Source organism: Nicotiana tomentosiformis, chromosome 7, assembly GCF_000390325.3.
Source record: "Nicotiana tomentosiformis chromosome 7, ASM39032v3, whole genome shotgun sequence".
Taxonomy (NCBI): domain Eukaryota; kingdom Viridiplantae; phylum Streptophyta; class Magnoliopsida; order Solanales; family Solanaceae; genus Nicotiana; species Nicotiana tomentosiformis.
In genome coordinates this window covers 33,161,278-33,184,701 of record NC_090818.1, presented here as the reverse complement: position 1 = coordinate 33,184,701, position 23,424 = coordinate 33,161,278, and the positions used below count along the sequence as shown (strand labels likewise).

Genomic DNA, 23,424 nt, shown 5'->3' with positions numbered 1-23,424 from the left:
TATGGATGAATACATCATCTTAACGAGTCACACCCATTTGCATGCCCACTTCGAGCGGCAAGAATAAGATTTAGTGTAGCATTAATATGTCATCACATTTCCTTGTCGTAATATGCACTCTATGCTGGTTAAGCTTCATCAATTTTTATTTTTTCGAAATTTTCTTTACAAGTGATTTTGCAATGTTTATTAATTGAAGCTTGATGATCTTTGCATCAAATACTCTTTACTCGTGCTACAGACAACTGTTAAATCAGATCAAAGAGAATTTCTCATTAGCAGCCATATTAGTCCCAAGTTGGCGAAATTCTTCCAAATATGAACTTATGCGTCCTTGGAATTGCAACTGTATAAATATGTTTGTTGTACAAGGTTTATTACTTCTAAGTAGGATAATATAATCCGCATTTGTGTTTACATAATAGAACAGACAGGTTGATCATCGTATGAATCTCTAACTTGATAAACAGGGTATTGAGGCAGGGTATAATAGTAAGGAGTTTGCCACTGTGTCACGGCCGCAGCAGAAGCTTGGGGCTTTGTATCAGAACCAGCTTTGTCTTTATTTTCGCCACCACCAGTAGAAGCAGGGCCAACACTTACCAGTTGTGCCTGCCCCAAATTCTTTCTGAGCAAATTTGTCAGTGTCACCGCATCAATCTCATCTCCCACCACTTCTAACTGATTTTTCTCTTCCCCTTTCATAGCTGCTGATTCCACACCTAAGTAAAAGAACAACAATATTAATTAATCCTAATGAGTTTCACAAGATTTTGATTGAAAATCATTAAAATAAAAAACTGAAAGGAAACAAATCAATACCTGGCTGAGAAACAGCAATCTTGAATGCCTTGGACCTGTATTTCTGATCATTCCCATTTAAGGATAATTTGATAACCACCTTTTGCTGCCCAATTTAAGAGCACATGTTAGTAAACAAACCCGAACTATACTACTACAAAGATAAGAATCGCTGCTTTGTTATTAAAATGACAACAAATTATTAGATATGCATACCTTCATTTTCTGGGTTGTGATGTTTCCTTTGCAAAATAAATCGGGGGGGGGGGGGGGGGGGGTGTGATTTTCGAAGTGCTTGGAAATTGCAGTGAAGAACATGTACATTCTGATACTATTTATAGATGACCTTCGTCTAAGCGCCAAAGTATATATGATCCACATAAGCAGATTTTTGGGTCATATAGAAGTCAACAAGTCAGACCTAGTCTTCTTTTTCTTTTATTTAATAAGCTACGTTACATGATATCCTCAAGAATTGAATTTTGAATGCGTCGTTGCAAGTACATGTGGGAACAAATCCCATACCAACTAGAGAACGTCTTCTATATGGCAAACTCACACTCGAAGCTGTAAGCTAAATTATAGTACTGGCATCTTCCTACTTTCCTAAAATTATAATCTCGTCTCTCTTCGAATTAGCAAGAGACTTTTTTGTTTTAAATCTGATTTTACTTTTGTTTTTAAGCTTTAAAGAGTTGTTTGGTTGGGGAATAAGTTATTCCGAGATTATAATGATGAGATTATAGTGCGGAGATTATATAGTGAGGAAATTATTTAGTGGATATATTTTTATTGATAGATGTTTGTTTCATTAGACTAAAAATTGAATATATGGAATATAATATAAAACATGTATTTGGTGTTTACTAAATAAATTTGGGTAAACTTTTATTTTTAATTTTAACCTTGAGTTTTTTAAAGAACTTTGGAGAAAGAGCCTTAAAAAGTCATCTTTGTTATTGTAGTGTTTTATCCTCATATTAATAATCTTGGAATTATTACCGTACTTTTAATTAGGATAGAATAATACGACAATTGTGGTACAAATTAACCTGATATTGCTAATTCTGAATCCGAAATATCAACCAAATGCCGAATAAAATAATTCACCATCTAAGTATACACAATGTATTATTTTTTCATCAAGCTCTAATATTGCAATTTAGTTATACAAATCGAACCGAAAACCGTATCAAATCGAAAAGTCAAACCAAACATACTAAAAACCCCAATTAGGTTTGGTATTGAGTAAAAAAATCCGAATCAAACCGACATATAAATATATCATTTTTGTATATATTTTAAGAATTTTCTTTAAAAAATGTCTAGAAATATTTGTGATTCTCTTATAGGATATAATATTTAGTTAAATATGAAGTGCTCTATTTTTATAACTTTAAATAATGGGTTGTATGATCAATTTTTTATCAAGTGTTAGTGAAATGCATCAATCTCTTTCTTCTTCCATATTCATAAGTCAAGATCTATTAAATTCTTATATCTTTTTCGAATTTAAAGTGGCATTTTGATCATTTAAAATTACATAGAACGTATCATTATATAGGTATCATATTTATTTTTATGTTTAATTATTAAATTCAGTTAACCTTGAAAGTGTACATCAATAAAAAATTATTGTCAGACGACTAAAAAATAACACTTTTCAATTACGTTTTAAGGCCATTCATTAAATTACGTCCCCTTTAGTCTAATGAGTTGAATTTCGCTTTTTAAAGTAATTGAATGAACTTTTCTTTTTATACCCAAATTTTATTTACTAGGCAAGCGGGGCACAAAATCTAAATAATGATCTCAAAAAAGGACAATTCTGCAAATGCCTTGTTATTTCATAGGCGGGATGGCTCACATATTTAATGGTACTTCTGGTCCCATATAAAGATGTCTCGTTAACTCGTTTCTTTTACTAGGAGCAATATTTCAAAGATTTGTTCACACGATTGAAAACATGTTGATTTTTCTATGTTATAGACCAAGAAAGCCAACTACCTAGTCAATTAAAAATATTATGTGCAATCTTGAAATTATTGCCAATTCTTCGAAGGATGAGTCGCCCCGATAATTCAATCAAAGAAGGTGAATGATCGCTGTCAAAACTATTGACAGCTTTGTTCCTCTAACTAATTTGCAAAATGTGTTTAATACTTAAATGGAAAAATGATGGTACTAAATATTTTTATATGACTCTTTCTAGATGTAAAGTTGCCCTACATGTTGAAATCTTCCTCTCGAGTTAGTGTGTACTTTGACCCTCTCGTCTTTTCTTTTTCTTTATTCTTTTCTTTTTTTTCTTTTAATTTTCTCGAGTTGAAGTTGGCCAATGTTTAAATAAAGTAACAATGTTGAGCCACCCATCCCAAAATTAAACTATTTAAGCGTACCACTAAATAATGCTGTCAAATTAATTAGTGTCACAGCTCATATTGGCGAAATAACTATTTGGGGTAACATTATTGTGCGTTCTTTACAGTCCTCATATGGACTTGTACCCTTATTTAGACTGGAAAATTAAAAGTAAATTGACTCTATCAACCAACGAGTAGGCAATTAATATTCATAATCACACTCTTTTTATACGAACCAAAGAACTGGCATCAATATCAGTTGAATAATAGGATACGTCTTGAGTTATATATAGTTGACTTAAGACTTAAGAGACCTTGCTTCTAGTTCTGGGCCCCAAAGAGGCTACCCTATTGTTGACAAATCACACACTTCCGAGTCGGTCAATCTTTCTAAGTCTTTGTTTAATAAATTTTATATCGAACTGTTATTGTCTTCATTTATGTAGCTTCCTTATCAATTTTCTTTTGATATTTATGTGATAAAACTACAGACTAGTCGCTTGGATTTCTTAACATAAACAGAACTAATTAACAACCAAGTCAAAGCTTTTAAGATTGTGCTTACACGGAACATATCATCTACCAATTTTGAAACAGTTTAACAACCTCAATAACAAATTAAATTCTAGATTGCTGCAAAGCAAAATTAAATTGCTAATAAATGGAAATTTACTTTTTGTGTCCGATCCATTTGGCAATGATTATTTATATTGGGATTTTGTATAAAGTACATAGCACTTTTCCATCTAATATTTTTCCACCAGCTTGAATTTGAAGTGGCATTGGAATCTCTAGAATTAACTTTTTTTTCCTTCACATAATCACACACTTATTGTGGTTAAAGAATAATACTAATTCAATCAGGTAAATAATCCAAAATAAACAGCCATACTAATCTAATTCTTTGTGAAAGGAAAGTTCACTTTGTATTTCAATTTTGTTGTCTTATTTAGTTGGATGTAATTTATCTTTTCTTTTAAAAGTTACACGCTGTTCAAGTATATTATTGTCTCACGTGCACAAAGGCAAAAGAGCATGGGAATAATCAAGGGCAGATTTACATTCATGCAAGTGGCATTATTTTATCCGACACTAAATTATATGTAATTAATGATTAAAAAAAGAAATTACAATAAAAACATATTACGGTGACACTGTTGATGTCCAGGGGTCACATGATCTCCTTGGCCTCTTAATGGTCACCATCATTTCTTTGATAACACTAGGGGTCTAGATGGATATTCAAAAAATGATTAAATTGTATCGTACTGAATTGATTTTTAGATTTTTTTAAATAAATTTTATATGTAAAAAATATATTTATCTAGAAAGTATAAAAATAATAATGCGTTAAATTTTTATTTGGGCCTTGAAATTATGAAAACTATTATAAGTCAATAAGTAATTAAACTCAAAATACTAATTCCTAAAACCTATTATGCTACGTCTACTTAAAGTCTTAAACTAAGTTATTTCAAGTATCTTTATTAGCAAGACACAAAGTATTCTAGCGATAATGAGAAGCAAACTACAATGTATTGAATATGTTTCCTTTCATATAATTTAGATTTATCTTTTTGAATATTTAATCTTTTGTAGACTTTATTTTTGAGTCCCATCTTGGTTAATATCTTTCCACTAGTGTGATTTATATTTTCTTTGTCTTTGCTTGATTTCTTTTACGTTGTTGTAGAATCGTTGATGGATCTATAAACAATAAAAATGTCTAGAGAGTTTTGCTAAGTCTTATAAAAGAATATATTTATTGCATTCTACTTCTACTGGTGAATTTTACCTGATATTTAAAAAAATACCGAAAATCAATCGAACCGTACCGATATCGAAGAGAAACTGACTTGATTGGGACGGTTTCGAAAAATCTAATTTTGGTTATACATAATAGAATAACGAAAAATTAGTATGATACAAATTTTATAAAATAACCGAACCATTGACACCCCTGCACTAACCCCAAGTCCCAACTATTCAGCAAAGTTTATTTAACGAAATTCAAAAAGGTATGTATTAAAAAACACCATATAAACATGGCTTAGTAAAGAGCTTTTTAGAAAAAGTTCTTAATGCTAATACGAGAAATTGTTCGCTTGTATTTTTCTTCTTCTTGTGATTTGCTTGTATCTTCGAAAATGATTATATTAATATATTTGATGTGTTTTATCATGATAATCAAATTATAGTAATTTTATTAGTTCACTTTTTAAAATGTCTACATCGCTTATACGAAATCTTCTGTGCGCCACTTGGTATAATGACAACATGTGATCTCATCATTTGGAAGCAAATTATAGATAGTTTCCCTAAAATTTTATTAAGTATTAAATCTTAGATTCTTCGGACCCATAATTCTAAAAGTGCAATGAATTCGTTAATGAGAATCTTAAGAGTTAGAAACCATCCAATTTAAATTTTGAATATGTATTATGTATTATTTTCAAAGAGATTTATAAATATTTTGGTCATTTCATATATTGCCCTAAAATTTTGAATTGTACGTTTAAATTCTTCTTCTCCATACATCACTTCACACTTTAAAACTTGGACAGTACCTAACTGAAATCAATAATCCAATCCGAAATTCTTATACTCCTATTTCACTATAATGGTCAAAACTGAAAGGGAGTATTTACAGAAGACCCAGAAAGGAAAAATTGAAGAAAGAAAACCACAAAATCTAGTAGATCCATTATTGAACTCAAGTAGAATAATCCAATTTGGCATTCTAATTCACATAATGGAACAGCCAGATTGACCATATGAATCTCCAACTTGGTAAATAGGGTATTGAGGAGGATAGGTATAATAGTATAAGACGGGTTGCGACTGAGCCACCGCAGCTGCAGCTGCAGCTGGAGGCTTTGTATCAGGAACTTTCTTGTCGCCGCCACCAGCTGGGCCGACGCTCACTAGCTCTGCTTGCCCTAAATTTTTCCTGAGCAAGCTCGTCAGATCCGCAGCGTCTATCTCTCCCACAACTTCTAATTGGTTCTTTTCTTCCCCCGTCATTGCTGCTGATTCCACACCTAATTAAGTAAAACAACAACAATATATATTAAATCGAATGAGTTTCGGGGAATTTTGATTGATATTAAGAAAATCGAGAGCTGAAAGGGCAGAGTTAAGTACCTGGCTGAGAAACAGCAATTTTTAAGGCCTTGGTCCGATATTTCTGATCGTTCCCGTTCAAAGATAATCTGATAACCACCTTTTGCTGCCCAAATTTATGAACATATATATGTCAGTAATTAATGAAATATACATTGCGAAGTATCTTTATAGAGTTGAATTACAGTGAAAGGGAAAACAAATTAAATATACATACCTTCATTTAGTGGGTTTGATGGAAATTAAACTTGCTTAGCAATATTACTCAGTAGAGGTAGAGAGTGAGAGATAAGGAGGAGGAGTTTGTTATTTGAAATGCTGGGAAATTGCAGTGAAGAAAGACTGAACATTCTTGAGTATTTATAGACCTCTACTCAACTCCTAAAGTAGCCACATAGTCCCTCAATTATTTGTAAACTCTACTTTTGGTCCTTGAATATTTAACTAAGCATAGTTTAACTTCAAATTAATTGAAATTGTGCTTTTGATTTCTATACTTGTATAATTTAGCGAATTATATAAAATTACATCATTTAACTACTCATAATTTTTGATAAATTAGTATTTATACTCCATATGTGAGGACATTATAGTTCTAGTATTAGTCTAAATGTAATATAATTCCTACATAAAGTAGGGGTGGGTATATATCGGGTATAACCGATAGTCCAAATCGATAAAATGCTATTGGGTGGTCGATAACGGTTTAATATTATTTGACTATTGAGTTATCGGTTCGGGTCTCGATTTTGTCCGATTTTATTATCGATTTAACCGATAGCCCAATAAGCTTTAACAAAACTATAATTTTACCCACTAAGTATATAAAACCACATTATGGCTTCATTCTGTCATCCTCAATTCTTTCGGCAGTTACTGTTCATCTTCATACCTTAATCCTTAAAGTAAGTTTTAAACTTTTCTAAATTTCTCATCTTAATTCTTCAGTTAAGATTTTTAATTTTAAACTTTAAAAAATTAATTGTTCAAATTTTTAGTTTTTCTATTTGTTTCTTTTGTTGCACTGATTCTTTAGTATTTACAAGATTAGGATTTTATTATTTTTCTGTGAATTATGTCCGCTCGTAGTGAGATAGTTAGTAAGATTAGATTGTTGAATATCTTATTCCTTACTCCTATTAGCGTATAACTTTAAAAATTGAGATCGGATTTTCAAATGAAAAGAAAGTTTTTTTTCTAAAGTTGAAATTTAATCTCTTTTTTCTTAAGAGCAAAAATTCAGTTCCTTTCTCTTAACAGTATGATCACGATTTCTACAATAAAAATACGAAATCTATGGATATTTTTTGTTCTTATCGGGTAAACCGATAACCGAACCGATAAGGATCAATAACCGACTAACTAATACCCGATAACCGATATCTTATCGGTTCGACTATCGTTTAGCATATTTATAAACCGATAATCGATATGCTGAACCAGTAACATTTACAATTGAATCGAACCGACCAATGCCCACTCCTAACAGAGACCACATAGACACATTCTAATAAATTGAAGGTAATATGTGCTTAGTCATATATCACAAAGAATAAAAATTGAATTTATCAATAATCAAGGGATCGATAAATTAGATCGGAAGAACGCGCATTGAATTGGAATAACTCAGTCATCCGCCGCCCTTTGTATGTCATAAAGATGACTTAATCTTCGATTGTCTGATCCATATGCGTTGCTTCATTTAAATTTTTTTTTGGGGGGGGGAGGGGAGGGGGGTGCTGAAAAGTTAATAAGTCAATATGTCATTTTGCCATAGGAAATAACAAGTGATCTTCCACGTAGTCCCCTAGAATTGAAAGAGTCATTGATTACTGCGTGGAGACGCAAAACCAGAATAAACGCCTTCGATCTAGGGGTCCCAACGAAGTACTACGTACGTTAAATTACACTAGCATCTTCCTAATTTCTTTTATAGTAATACTATTTGGATCAATTCATAGGCATATTAATTGTTTTATTCAGTACCTGGTATCTTTTATTGCAATTAATCTCTCTATAATTAATAAATTATGATGTATTGGGTAAAATTTATAGGTGACGGGTGGATGCTTCTCGAATAAACACTTGGCAGTGTAGATAGGTAGGACCGTAGGAGATAAGTCAATAAATAGTCGACATCGGTTATAGACATGTGACCGATATTGTATAAGTCTCAAAAACATCAAGACCAGAGAAGAGAATTTGAAAGTAAGGTACCGTTTAAAGAAGACAACATTAAAGGAGCAGTCATTACATAAAATCATAACATTTATTTTCAACCGTTATGCAACTATCAAGAGGAATTTTCACCTTAAAAAGCAGCGTGAATTGAGGATCTTGTATTCCTTAATTAGCTATAAATAATAAAATTTGTACGAGCTGAAGGACATGAAATGCTTGTACAAAAAAAGGCTGATACTATTCTCTCATTCTATAAAATTTTATTAACTAATATTAAGATATTTGCATTGTTCCTGTCTCCGGAGAGATAAATTCGAAGCCCAAACTTGTCTTTTCTTCAACTATCCTCATTTTACTCGGTTTGCTCTTTATTATTTTATTTTAACAGATCAATTTAATCCACGTGTCTATAAATAACGTTACAAATTCAACCGTACAATTTTAAGAGTAAACACATGTGTCATTTTTTAAAACAGAATTAAGTATTCTGTCACGATCGAGCTCTGAGAATAATATTGGAAATAATAAGGGGTCATTTGGTAGGAGGTATTAAAAAAAAATAATGCAAGCATTAGCCGTGCGTATTACCAATCCCTTGTTTGGTACTTTTTCTCAACTACATAACTAATACTTATACATCCTAATTGGTATTATTCTATGTATAATTAATACATAGCAAACCATGGTATTAGCGCTACAAGGGTTTTTAATACTTGCACTAGCATGGTTAAAGACATAATTGCCCCTCAAATCCCTCAAATTAAGTGTACAAAGTTAAAGAATGTGGAAGATATTTTTAAAAATAACTAATTGTTTTAGAAATTATGCAATATTTTAATATACCAAACTAAATAGTGGATAAAATACTACTAGAAATCCGGTAAAAACCGACCAACTTTGGTCGGTAATGGCCAATAACCGTCCAAAACGTGACCATTTACGTATGGGCGGTATTTTAGGGGTCGGAAAGACATACCGACAAAAGTTGGTCGGGAATTATCGACCAACTTTGGTCGGTCAATTAAATTCAAAAAAAAAAATATTGCAAAAAGAACCGACCAAAGTTGGTCAGTTTTTTCCGACCAAAGTTGGTCGGTATTTTAATTATGTAATCTAAAGATTCACCATCTGGGTATCGAACCGGGGTCTGTACTGTGGCAGGATACTATTCTACTACTAGACCATTAATGCATTTTATTTTAAGACTGTCTTTTATTTGATTTATACTCTATAATTGTATTTTCGCACGAAAATAACCGACCAAAGTTGGTCGGTTTTATTAAAAAATAAAATTATCGACCAAAGTTGGTCGGTTTTTTAAAATGACCGACCGAATTGGTCGGTTTTTTTAATATTAATTTTTATTTATTTTAATTGAAAAATCGACCAAAATTGGTCGGTTTCCTGAAAAATAAATTTTGCGGGACTCAAAGAAAACCAAAGAAAACCGACCAAAGTTGGTCGATTTCGTAAAAAAATTAAAAAATAAAATATTTTGAAAAACCGACCAACTTTGGTCGGTTTTTTGACCGACCATAATTGATCGATCGACCTTGATCGGATTTTACCAAATTTCTAATAGTAAAATAACTAATCTCAACATTACTAATACACCCTATTCAACACTATTCTTGTAATCCTACCAAACGACCAGCAATTAAGCAATAAGGAGGGGCTTGTTACTTGCTTTTCATAAAAAAGGGGTCTCACTTTAAAGAGTTTCTCCGAACTTTGAGTGGACATCCAAAAATCTCAGAGCTTGTGCTAATTTGGACAAAAATAAAATATATATATGAAGAAAAGGAGAAGCGTAAAACTATCTTTTATAAAAGAATCAGAAAAGCCAAGTAACTTTTTGGAATTATTTCAGAGACGTGTTCAGACAAAAAATTATTGTTTCTTTGCTTAGTCATAAACCAAATGAGTCAACTAGACGACTGGAGTACTAAATACTAATTAAGTTTTTTAAAAACTTGAAATTATTAAGACTTTTTAAGAGGATATTAACATCATTAATGACCGAAGCACGGTCAGAGGATGATGTTGAAGATGATAACATCCTGCAGGAGTACTAATTAAGTTTAAATTAAGATTTCTTAAAAGGATATTAGCATCATTAATGACCAAAACATGGTCAAAGGATGATGTTGGCGACGATAAAGCAAGAGATCGCGGCAAATTTCATGTCCAAAGAATGATGCAACCAGAAACAAAGGGTTCCTCATTATTAATCCTAAGGGTTCTTCATTATTAATCCTAAGTATGAGTTTTTAACTATTAGAATATTTGGTTGTTAGTCATTGGGAATGGGATATATATTCTGGACTTTGATTCAATAATAAAATAGAAATATAAGTTGTTTTAAGTAGGAGATAATTTTTGAGAGAAATTACCTCCCCCCCCCCAAAAAAAAAGAAAAAAGAAAATGTTCAAGAGGAAATTAAAGGAAGAATGCACAAAGAAGTCATTCATTTGTTCGTATGTCTCCCACATATTTGTTATTCATTTGCTTGTTCCTGTATGCACCTAAATCATGGTGTAGAAGGGTAAGTTCAGTAAAAATAAATTAAATAAATACAAAGATGAAATATGAGTTATTGATTAAGGGTTTTATAGCCTGGCCAAGTTATTTTTAGCAAATTATACTACTAGGCGGTCTGCCCAGTAGCTAAGTTATTAATAATAAAAGAAAAACGAAAAAGAAAGAGTACAAGTAAGGGAGGCAAAAGCTACAGTAGTGTTGCCTCTATGCCTTGGCTATATAATCATCCCTATGTGCCTCCATCGCCTTATGATGGCAGCCTCATGCTGAGGATGTGGCTGCCGGCAAAGTCTCACGAGCACAAATGATCTCATAGCCGTTAGGATATTTCCCAAAGGCATAAGACAAATAGCAAATACATACTGAGCTAGACCTTATCTTACAATTCCTATTGAGGCATGAACAACCTCATCTTTTAGCAATCATGTAAAAAATAAGAACTAGAAAGAGTAAGTACTCTATGATCATAATAGAGTTTATGACACACTCTATAATGATATTACATATGATAATGCTTAGAAAATGATAAAATAAAATAAGGTAGAAATTAGATTCTTCCCCTCATTCATGATACTTGAATTCACTATGGAGGAGGTTAATGAGTTTACAATTGAAGAAGGCTTGCATCAAGCAGTTGTTGATAAGTTCTCATATGGAAAACCTGAGTTACAAGTTTTGCGACAGATTATTCCAAAGAAATTCGACGTTAAAGGATCGTGCAATATTGGACTGCTTGAATTCCGACATGTCTTGGTCAGATTCGACCTTTTTGAAGATTATGTCCAGTTCCTATCTAGGTATACTGGTTATGTGAAGTCCAATGGTGAAGAATTCTTCTTTAGAACGCTTCCTTGGACTATAGGTTTTAATCCTAGAGAGGAAACTTCTCCAAGGTGAAAAACACTTATTGTTTTTTCAAAAAAGTATTTTTCTTTCAAAGTTGAAGTGTTTGGCCAAACTTTTAGAAAAAAAAAAATGCTTCTGAGTAGTAGCAGAATCAGCTTTGGAGAAGCAGAAAAAGTAGCTTCTTCCGAGAAGTACTCTTTTGAGACGCACTTTTGAGAAAAATACACTTAGAAGCACTTTTTAAAAGCTTGACCAAAAATTAATTGCTGCTTAGAAGTGCTTTTCAAATTAATTTGTCAAACATAAATAACTTTTCACCAAAAGTACTTTTGAAAAAAGTACTTTTAGAAAAAAACACTTCTCAAAATAAGCTGATTTTTTCAGCTTTGCCAAACAGGCTATTAGATTTGACAGTGCACTGGCATGTATTGAAGTCATTATTGCTCAAGGCTCCCAAAGATTGAAGGCCTCAAAAGTGTAGGTTGTTTACCCTTAAAATAAATAAAAATTAAATTTATACACAGTTTAAAGAATATATGATTTAATTTAACACAAATAATTAAATAATAATATATAATTAAATTATATTGAGAATGAAAGATCAAACCGATATGTCGAAGTAATTTAGCCCCGTGTAAGGATTAAATCCAATCGATCACGACTGAGCCCTCGAGATAGAGTTCGGATATAGCTAAATTAATGAACAACTAAAGAACACTTGGACAATTGGTGGAAGTCAAAGTAAATTTATTTTTGTCTTGATATGCATGCAAAAACAGTGCTGAAAAGTGAAAGAGTTCTCCTCTTTATATAGTAGAGGAGTTTTAACCATAATACAAGTGTAAATAAGGAAAAAATCCCTTTCTTCCTTTTCTCTCACGAAAATATGATCTACAACCAATACCGAGCGTGATCCGCTCAATATCCGGTTAATGGCGGATATTTCGACCGTCCGTTTGTCTTGTTTAACCAATTTTTCTTTACCCTCGATCCTTCGTATTGCTCGAGCTAGAGTCTCTCCGGGTTCAGCCATGCTCGATTCATTCCTTTTGCTCTGGGTTCTGATTTATGGGCACTCTCGGTCTCACTCGAGCTAGTAACTAATAACGTTATTCCTTGCTTCTCAACGGGAAATTGAAGGTAACTATATTACAGATTTTACCCGTACACAGATAATCTCCTCACTTCTCGGAGAGTAGATTATAAGAGTTATGAGAAGTGACTAATTGACCCCGGTTCATTCTCTCGCACATCATGAGCAAGTTGATGAACCGGAACGTCCTATAATCACGTCGCTCTGACTTTGGACACACGTAAGCTATCGGTTGATCACCCCCAGTAGTTACCAAATTCGAAACGTCATGCATTCATTACTCTTTCCCTATAAAAGTTCTAGTTTCCTATTTTCACTTTCTTACTATCTGATTTTAAACTTCCTCAAGTTACCCTCGAGCTTTTTGTATCCTCATTCGTTCATCAATCTTTCAAATCTTCATAACTTGTTCTTCATATATTCATATCCTCATAGTTCATCTTCAAACCTTCATACCTTACCTTCAAACCAAATCTTCATATCTAGTCTTTAAATCTTCATACACTTAGATAGAAATGGCGAAGACTTCAAAATCAGTACACCAAAGAACTGCACCGACGACTTCTTCCTAGGCCACCGACACCGAGGCAGTGCCTCCGGTGGTAGTCTCGGGACCTCCCCTCAAAGATTTGATCCCCGGCGGCTGCTCTATAGAAAATGACTTTAAAGTCCAGAAAGCCTCTGTACAAAGGGATCGGGGTGTGGAGGCATGGATGTAGGTTTGCTCTATTATTGAGGAGACACTTGAGGCTGTCCGAGATGACTATAAATGGGAAGGAAAGGACATAGTCATTCCCATTCATGATGAGGACATCACGATGCAAGTGAAAGGATACTTAGGTATTTACACATATCCATTCATGTTCGATCCTGTAGATACGGTGGTCCTCGAGTTTTGCAAGAGGTACGAATTTTAACTCGGGAAAGTTCACCCATCCTTTTGGAGGATAGTGACTCTTCTCCGTCATTTTGCGAACAACATGGATGAGCTCGGTTCATGATCAATCACTTGCTCCAAATTGACATCCCCCGAATCTTCTGAGGGGGGTTAATCAAACTTGCCCGTTGGGCAAAGAAGGATCCCTTCTCCTGTATAGACGAAGACATGGATCGAGATTGGCAGGGTAGGTTTGCTTGGATAAAAATCGAGGACCTCATTCCTTTCGAGTTCATGGCATTCCCTGAGAAGTGGAACCCGAGTCGTAAGATTACTTCCTCTTAAGTTGTCAAAGTCCTTTCTTGTATCTACTTTTCATGACATGTTTCATTTGATATACATCTGTCCCTAGAGTCCCAAATGCGGTTCCGTATTTTAGGGAGTGGGTCGAGGGTATATGCAAGCAGCTCACCTATTCCGAACGTGAGTGACTTAATGATGACGTCTAATCCTACACCTCCAAAGGAAGCGTAGCACGGTCGTTAGCAATAATAAACCCAACAAAGGTTGGGGTCGAATCCCACAAGGAGTAGGTGCGTGTTAGAGTATCCAAAAGTGTGCAAACTCGGTGATTCTTAATGTAATCTTCAAACAAAGAGTGGTTGTTCAATTATGTCTACAATTAAAACTAAAGTTTGACTAAGGAATTCTATTAAACACGCAGAGTGAAAATAAGATGATGTAGTTGTAACAAATAAGAGAAAGGCGCTAGGATTGCTTCCCCTTCGTGTAGGCTATGCTTTTGGGTATATAAATGTTAAATTATAATTAATTAAGCATGTGTTATGGCCTCAATTTCTTTTACACCAACTTAATATCTCCCAACACTGAAGAGGTTTTTATCCCAATTTGCTCTTTCAAGTCAACTAAGGCTCAATGATGAACAATTGATTAGCCCAAGTAGAAATCATACCATTCCTAGTTAGATTTCATTAATCAAATAATTAACCCACTTAATTCCTTGATAATTACCTTGTACCTAGGCTATGTTCCATTTTTCCAAGTTAGAACAAGCAAAATAGGTATGGATTTAGTGTTCGCAATCCTAGCTTAATAAACTTATAGACATATTAAGGATGGACAATACAAAAAGAGATGAAAATCTAAATAAAATAGCTAAAGAGGAAATAAGGATTGTGTAGAACAATAGCGAAGTTACCCAAATTCCTCAAGAAGAAATCCAAACGCTGCTACACAAAGTACTCTCCCCAAAAAGATGCCATAGAATGACTTAAAATAGCTATTTATACTAAGTCCCTAAAGTGGATAAAATTGCCCCGTCGGGCTAACCGTGGGGTCAACCGTGAGATGTAGATGAACCGTAACGAATTCCAGAAGCTTCATTTCTTCAGCTCTTCAGGCTTCTCTTGAACCGTGTCCAATGGTAGGAGCAACCTGTCCAACGGTCCGCCTAAAAATCATTTTGCTTCAACTTTTCTCTAATTTTAGCTCTAAAAGTAATGACTTATTGCCCGTCTTTGATATTATCCAATTCCAAAGTTCTCACATAACTTCAAAACCTGAAAATACACCATTCAAAGCAAAATTATCCAATTTATTCCAACAAATAGGGCATTAAACTCTATCAACACAAAAGAACAATTAGCTAAAAAGCTAACGAATCAACTCCCCCAAACTTACACATTTGCTTGTCTTCAAGCAAATCAAGACTTAGACTTAGGCACCATTTCATTGAAGCTACTAAATATTTAAGTTCACAAGCTAAAGCTAGCATCACAACCAAGCGAAGAAGCATTCAAACACAAAAACTCATGACTTCGGTTGGCACCACAACTATACTCAAATGCATGACCCCTCAACAACTTCCATAGGATTCAATTTCAAAACAACATGAGTACCAAGCAAGTCAAGAAGATTTTCAAACTATGATTCCAAAACTTCTAAATTTATATTTAAGTCACAAGGCCACTTTCTTTTGTTCATGTGTCTCAATTGAGAAAAGAAACATTTATCACACTTGAGTTTTCATGTGCCTTGACAAATCAAGAGAGATTCTCACACACGTTACTATATTTTCAAAGCAAAAGTGGGATATGGACAAAAGAAATAAGTACTCTCTCTCAAAAAAGAAGTTCAAATGTACAAAAGTAGAACCATAGGCTTGCTCATTGCGTAAATCTCCACTAATGTAGGTATGCCTAGTTTAGAATTTTTTACAACTTGTGAGAATGTATTGTAGGCTTTTTGTTGGAGGTAGAGCATCAATATGGGTAAAGAGTGACTACGACCTTCTTAAGCACTATAATCTTGACAATTCAAAATACAATTCCTTTTAAAATTCCACCATTTATGCTCTCTTTTTCAACTAGGCGATATGATTGAATTACACCATTATAGCTCCTTAGTTCGTAAGGTCCTTTTATGATCACCACCTTTGTCATGAGTTTCTAGTCTTTTTTTTTATGTCAGACATCCAAGGAAGGATACAAGCAGAGTCTCTAGTCTTCCCTTTTTATTTCAACTCTTTTTCTTTTTCTCAAATTGTTGTCTTTTTTTAATTTTTTAGTGTTCTTATTGCTTCACCTTCAAGTAGCTTTCACATCACACTTTTTCCATCTCCTCCCTCAAACTTAGGCTTTTGGCCTAGATTGTAATTTCAAGTGTTTAAGAAAGTTAGAGTATCAAAAGAGGTTATCATAGAAGAGAAAAGGGCTTGTAATGTGGTTGACAATAAAAGGTTAAAGCCTCAAAAGAGTTGACTAGGATAATCTTATCAAGGATAGGTAATTAAAGGCACAAGCGGTCCAAAGAAAGCCTAAAATTATTTTTCAAACCAAGTACAACCTAGAATTTTGCCTCGAAACACACTTGGGGCAAGTTATAGACCACAATTGACACAAAAGAACTCAATAACAACCTCACCTCATATGGCTCATGCACACTCAAAGCATATATATATATATATATATATATATATATATATATATATATATATATATATATATATATATATATATATATATATATATTCAATGCCCAATTAAAATATATGAACACAAAAAGTTACCATAACCTAAAAGCTATATAGTGACATTAAGGCTAACAATGGAACCTAAGGATCATGCCAAAAATAATCAACTCAACTACTTCATGGAATTTTCAAAAGCATGCATTTCATGGAAAGTTGTTCCAAGGCATACATCTAAGTAGTGTTGGTACCAAACAAGTCAAAAGTTAACTTTGGGACATCGACACTACTAAAAAAATATTTTCGGTTCAAGTTGCATCTTTGGGAAAGAACTATGGCAAAAAAAACCCAAAGAGGTTACTGCTAATTCCTAGAAAACATAAAATAAAAGATCAATAGAAACAAAAGAAGAGAAAAGACTAAAAAGAAAAAATAACATCAACTAATGGCATCAAAAAGTGCCAAGTATACCAAAACTCATCAATACCCTGCCCCCATATATAAAAATTTGCATTGCCCTCAATTCAATTAAAATAAGTATAAGAGTAGGATAAAAAAATACTCCCTCAATACGAGCGGGATGGAAGGCTCAACCGTGGCCAACAATTGATGAAACTGTGGCCAACGATTGGTATTGGAGCATAGATGGAGCAAGTTGGAAATTGACACAGTTTAAACCGTGTCCTACGGTTTAGCTATGGTTTGGTTCAATTGTTTCCCTATTGGTCTATCTTTTCTTAGACAATTTTGCTCAACATCTACACTTTAAACCTTCACCCTACACATATTTAATGCCCAAAATACATCAAAGCAAGGGAATAAAACACACAACACTACCAATACAAAATCAAAATGCAAGAACAAAAAGAAAAAGACTATGGAGTGAATGATTTGATCAATGAATATTTGATTCTTTCTTCAACGTAGAATCGATTCACACCAAATCTTCCTTTTTTATAGAAAAAATACGGATTCGGATCATAGAGCTTGGGTTGCCTCCCAAGAAGCACCTTATTTAATGTCGTGGCATGACGCAAAGTCCAATACTAATCAAGTCATTAGGGTTTTCCCCAATTGAATTTTTTAGGCTACTTTTCCTCTATCAAATTGGCCCAAATAATGTCGGATTCTATGCCCATGCACTTTGAAGATTCTAAGGCCATCCCCAGATTCTAAATCCACGACACTAAAGGGGTAAACATGGATAACCTAGAATGGCCCGGACCATTTTGATTTCAACTTGCCCGGGAATAACTTAAACCTTGAATTGTAGAGAATAACCAAGTCCCCGGGGTGAAACTCTCTTTCGATGATCTTCTTTCCATGGAGAAACTTTATTTTTTTCTTATACAAAAAATCACTCTCATATGCTTGAAACTGAAATTCATACATTGCATTGAGTTGAGACACTCTTAAGTTTGTTGGATCAACCCTATTTAACTTGAACTTTAGTGGCTTAATGGTAGAAGGTTTGGTTGGAGGAATAACTAGGTTTTCCAAGTCATCATGGCTTCCTTGTAACCGTCCATTGCCTCATTGTTTGAATTGAGGAGAACCGCTTGTAGAGCTTTTTCCATGAAAATATCTTCCATGTCATCATCAACCACATCAACTACGGATATCACACCATTGTAATGTGGTTGTTTCATTGAATTTTGTATAAGGAAAATTACCTCCTCATCATTCAATCTAAATTTGATTTCTCCCACTTCAACATCACAAATAGCTCGCCCAGTAGCCAAGAAAGGCCTGCCAAGGATGATTGAAATTTTCATATCCACTTCACAATCCAATATTACAAAGTCGGCAACAAAATAGAAATGATCCACTTTGACAAGGACATCATCGATGACACCCAATGGTTTATTCAGAGTACGATCCGCCATTAATAGTTTCATTGATGTAGATCTTGGGTCACCCAAGCCCAACTTCTTAAAACGGCATAAGGCATGAAGTTGATACTTGCCCTCAAATGACACAAAGCTTTTGCGAAGCTTGTCAACCCAATAGCACAATGAATAGTGAAAGCCCCCGGGTCTTCCATCTTATTAACCCCGGTTTGTGACTATATTGGTGGCTGACCTTGATGGTCTCAAAATTAACATTCTTCTTCTTAGTGACCAAGTCCTTTATGAATTTAGCACAACCCGACATCTTTTCAAGAGCTTCCATAAAAGGCACATTGAAGGATATTTGATTCAACATATCATAGAACTTTTGCAATTGGACTTCTTGTTGTTGCTTTGCAAATCTTTGTGCAAATGGAGGAGGCGGTCTCGATAATTGCTTGTACACTCTAGGTGACGTTTTCTTGTCTCATTGCGTAGTTCGTTCTCCTTTGAAGGAATTTCTTTTGTATTTTGAGAGGTGCTTGGTGCTTGATGCACCTCTTAAACAATGATTGGACTTACTTTTGGCACCTCACACTTGGGAACTTCAATCACCTTGGGTGTCTTATTTATTACGAGTGGTACATCTTGCTTAGGAACTTCATCAACTTTAGGAGGATCATCAACCTTGGGAAGAGCTACCTTAGGAACTTTGGGACTCTTGACCTTAGGAAAAGCATATTTGAGAGGCAACTCCTCTTCATCATCATCATCATCCTCAACTACTATGGATCTCTTCTTTAAGAGTTTGCCCCGCCTTGTGGAAACAGCAAAGACACGTTTTATTGCCTCATCTTTCTTTGGATTTGGAATTGTATCTAGGCAATGATCCTTATGGTCTCACATTCAATTGAGAAGCGATTTGACCCAAGTGAGTCTCAATTTGCTTGATTGAAGTGGTATGAGAAGCCACCACTTGATTCATTTCTCGCCTCTCTTTGTCGGATTGCTCTTGATTCTTGAGCATCCTTTCCATAATTCCTAAAAGTTGGTTGTCACTTGAAGAGTCACCTTGGTTGTTGTATGGATGAGGTTGGTAGGATCTTTGTTGATATTGTTGGGAAGATCCACCACCTCGATTACCTTGATTACCGCCACTCCAACCTTGATTTCCTTGATTGTTGTTCCCCCAATTTCCTTGACTGTTATTGCCCTAATTGCCTTGGTTATTACTCGGCCTCCGTTGTCCTTGGCTAGATTCTTGAAAATTACCTTGTTGATTTTGATAGTTGTTCACAAATTGAACTTCCTTATTTTGCTCTTGAAAAGAATCATCTTGAGTGTGGCATCCATCATCTTGTGAGTACATATCCTTCTGAGATTGACGTTGATTACCCTTCATCTTTTTCTTAGAAACCAAGACATGAACACCTTCCATGGCATGTACTTTCCATGATGCTTGAGTTTGTTGTTGCGCTTTTATAAGTTGATTCATAGTGGTGGTCAACTCGGCAATGTCTTGACCATGATCTTGAAACTCCTTGTTGAGGTGAATCATATTTGGATCACCTTGAGGCACAGTTTCTCGGGATTGCCAAGCAGATGATGTCTCCTCCATCTCATCAAGTATGTCACAAGCCTCCGAGTAAGGTGTGATCATAAAGTTTCCACCAGCAAGTTAATTCACTGCACATTGATTGGCCGTGTTAATCCCATGGTAGAAGGTTTGTTGCAACATGTTCTCGATCATATCGTTGTTAGGATATTCCTTCACCATGGTTTTATAGCGTTCGTAGTGGCTCATTCGATTCTTACTTGAATGCCAAGATTTCATCCCTCAAACTAGTCATATGCCCTGGTGAGAATAATTTGGCAATAAACTTCTCCGCCAACTCATCCCAAGTATGGATAGAATGGTTCGGTAAGCGCTCTAGACAATACAAAGCTTTTCTCTTTAGGGAGAAGGGAAATAACCTCAATATTAAAACGTCTTCGGACAAATTTGCTTGCTTACTTCCCCAACAAGTATCTACGAATCCCTTTAAGTGCTTGCATGCATTTTGATGAGGTGCTCCGGTGAAGTAGCCTCTTTTCTCAAGCAAGGTGAACATGACATTTGTAATTTGAAAATTTTGCGTCCTAATGCGAGGGGAGACAATTGCACTTGCATAGCCATCATTTAGTGTGGCATGTTGTTGAGCCAGTTGTCCATGTGGAGGTGGTGGTGGTGGTTGTGGCGGAGGCTTGTGTTGGTTCTTCCCTCGGCCACGCCGGTGTCCTTGAACTAGAGGCGCTTCTTCATCTACCATATGTTCATCAATGGTCCCAAGAGGCAAATCACCAAGGTCATTATTGTTCTCCATTGGTAACCTACAACAAACACACACGAGTGAAAGTATCACAAAGAAAAGATAAGAACTCAAGAAAATACAAAATAACAAAGTAACACAAGAACACCGTACTCCCCGGCAACGACGCCAAATATTTGTGAGGTCCAATCCTACACCTCTAAAGGAAGCGTAGCAAGGTCGTTAGCAATAATAAATCCAAAATAGGTTGGGGTCGAATACCACAAGGAGTAGGTATGTGTTAGAGTGTCCAAATGCGTGAAAACTTAGTGATTCTTAATGTAATCTTCAAACAAAGAGTGGTTGTTAAATTATGTCTACATCTACTACAAAAGTTTGACTAAGGAATTCTATCAAACACGTAGAGTGAAAATAAGATGACGTAGTTGTAACAAATAAGAGAAAGGTGCTAGGATTGATTCCCCTTCGTGCAGGCTATGCTTTTGGGTATATAAATGTTCAATTATCGTTACTTAAAGCATGTGTTATAGTCTCAATTTCTTTTCCACCAACTTAATGTCTTCCAACACTTAAGAGATTTTTATCCCAAGTTGCTTTTCCAAGTCAACTAAGGCTCAATGATGAACAATTTATTATCCCAAGTAGAAATCACACCCTTCCTAGTTATATTTAATTAATGAAATGATTAACCCACTTAATTACTTGCTAATTACCTTGTACCTAAGCTAAGATCCACTCTTCCAAGTTAGAACAAGTAAAATAGGCATGGATTTAGTGTTTGCAACCACAAATTCAATCAACAAAGCATGGAGTGATTATATAATACAAAGCTTAATCAAATATAGAACTAATATAATAACCCAAAAATATAACCACAATTAGGGTTCACAATCCTAGCTTAAAAATACAAAAAGAGATGAAAATCTAAACATAATGGCTAAAGAGGAAAGAAAGATTGTGTATAAAAAGAGTGAATTCACCCAAATTCCTCAAGAAGAAATCCCAAAAGCTGCTACACAAAGTACTCTCCCCCAAAAGATGTCCCAAAATGACTTAAAATAGCTATTTATACGAAGTCCCTAAAGTGGATTAAATTGCCCTGTCGGGCCAACTGTGAGGTCAACCGTGAGATGCAGCTGAACTGTAACGAATTCCAGAAGCTTCATTTCTTCAGGCTTCTCTTGAACCGTGTCCAACAGTCTGCCTATAAATCTTTTGGCTTCAACTTTTCTCCAATTTTAGCTCTAAATTAATGACTTCTTTCCCATTTTTTATATTCTCCAATTCCAAAGTTCTCACACAACTTCAAAACCAAAAAATATACCATTCAAAGCACAATTATCCAATTTATTCTAACAAATGAGGCATTAAACTCTATCAAAACATAATAACAATTAGCTACAAAGCTAACGAATCACGTAAGCTCTCCAAGGTCAAGTGAGAGGCTCGTTCTCACGATGAGTGCCTTTTCTGGTTGAACTTTTTCCTGGTCGATTTTTATTCTGTTATTGTCATGGCTAAGTCTTTCTTTTATAGGCTTGCCCAAGACCACCAAACTTCGGGAAACCACCGATGCCGTGACCTCGAACCCGTCTACAAAACTCTTTGGTTCTATACAGCCCGTTGCCAAAGATGCTGCGAAGAAGGAAGAGAAAACGAAGAAGGACAAAAGATCCCTTGACTTATCGGACGCTCCTTCCGAGGCCAAGAAGAGAAAAAGGATTGTGCTCAGGGTCAGAAAGATCACCAAAAAGACTTCGGATGCCCAGGTCCCAGATTTCAAAGCTCTTCATTGGCTCAATGACTTTACCGAGGATGACGAGCATATGGAGTTTGTCAACACGAGTCGATCGTTGCCGACCAAGAGTTGATGGCCCAGGAGGGTGATGCTCGTAAGACTGAACCTCCTCAACTCGGGGGTTCGAGGAAGAACATGTGACTATTGCTTCTCAAGAAGCCCCTCCGGTCCCAAGGAGGACCGTCTCTGAAGGTGATGCCATCCTCCACATTCAAGAGTAACTGCCTCGTATGGAGGCCATTTTAAGAGAAACCGACCGAAATATCCCGAGCTATGGACGTCGGTATGCTGGATGATTACTCTGGCTTTGGCACCTGAAGATCCCAAAAAGGGTCATGCAACCGGGATGTGCTGGGCCGAGTTCGAGCTCAAAGATCGAGAAGCAGTCGGCCCCGAATGTGGACCCTGAACGAAAGAAGTCGGTCATGTTCACAGTGCTAGTGGATTACTATGTTGTTCGGGCTAGTCAAAGTGGCCATCTACCTCCGTTCCTTAGTAACCTAAGAAGACCAAGTGAAGAAGAACAAGGTAGATAGGCCAAGTCTTTTCAATGAAGCCCGACAAGCGCTAAATCGAGTATATCCTTTTCCCTGTTTGTTTTAACGAGTTCCCATCATCTTAACTATTTTTAAAAAAATTCTTTCTATATGTCTTAGGATTTGACGCTCCATCA

General features: G+C 35.0%; 3 protein-coding genes across 3 annotated transcripts; all 3 read right to left on the bottom strand.

Moving 5' to 3' along the window:
- Window positions 1-307: 307 nt before the first annotated feature.
- Window positions 308-1,190, bottom strand: LOC104116026 (heavy metal-associated isoprenylated plant protein 47-like). Its single transcript, XM_009626797.4, has 3 exons — window positions 1,018-1,190; window positions 823-907; window positions 308-722 (listed from the first exon to the last, which is right to left on the bottom strand). Exons 1-3 carry the CDS (start codon window positions 1,180-1,182, stop codon window positions 415-417), a joined length of 558 nt encoding a protein of 185 aa, XP_009625092.2. The 5' UTR covers window positions 1,183-1,190; the 3' UTR covers window positions 308-414.
- Window positions 1,191-5,736: 4,546 nt separating this feature from the next.
- On the bottom strand, window positions 5,737-6,628 carry LOC104116027 (heavy metal-associated isoprenylated plant protein 16-like). The gene is made up of 3 exons (XM_009626798.4): window positions 6,505-6,628; window positions 6,309-6,393; window positions 5,737-6,205 (listed from the first exon to the last, which is right to left on the bottom strand). Exons 1-3 carry the CDS (start codon window positions 6,508-6,510, stop codon window positions 5,910-5,912), a joined length of 387 nt encoding a protein of 128 aa, XP_009625093.1. The 5' UTR covers window positions 6,511-6,628; the 3' UTR covers window positions 5,737-5,909.
- Window positions 6,629-18,302: 11,674 nt separating this feature from the next.
- On the bottom strand, window positions 18,303-20,262 carry LOC138895454 (uncharacterized). Its single transcript, XM_070180141.1, has 4 exons — window positions 19,917-20,262; window positions 19,227-19,522; window positions 18,898-19,125; window positions 18,303-18,809 (listed from the first exon to the last, which is right to left on the bottom strand). The coding sequence occupies exons 1-4, from the start codon at window positions 20,260-20,262 to the stop codon at window positions 18,303-18,305; spliced, it is 1,377 nt and encodes a 458-aa protein (XP_070036242.1).
- Between the last annotated feature and the right edge of the window lie 3,162 nt (window positions 20,263-23,424).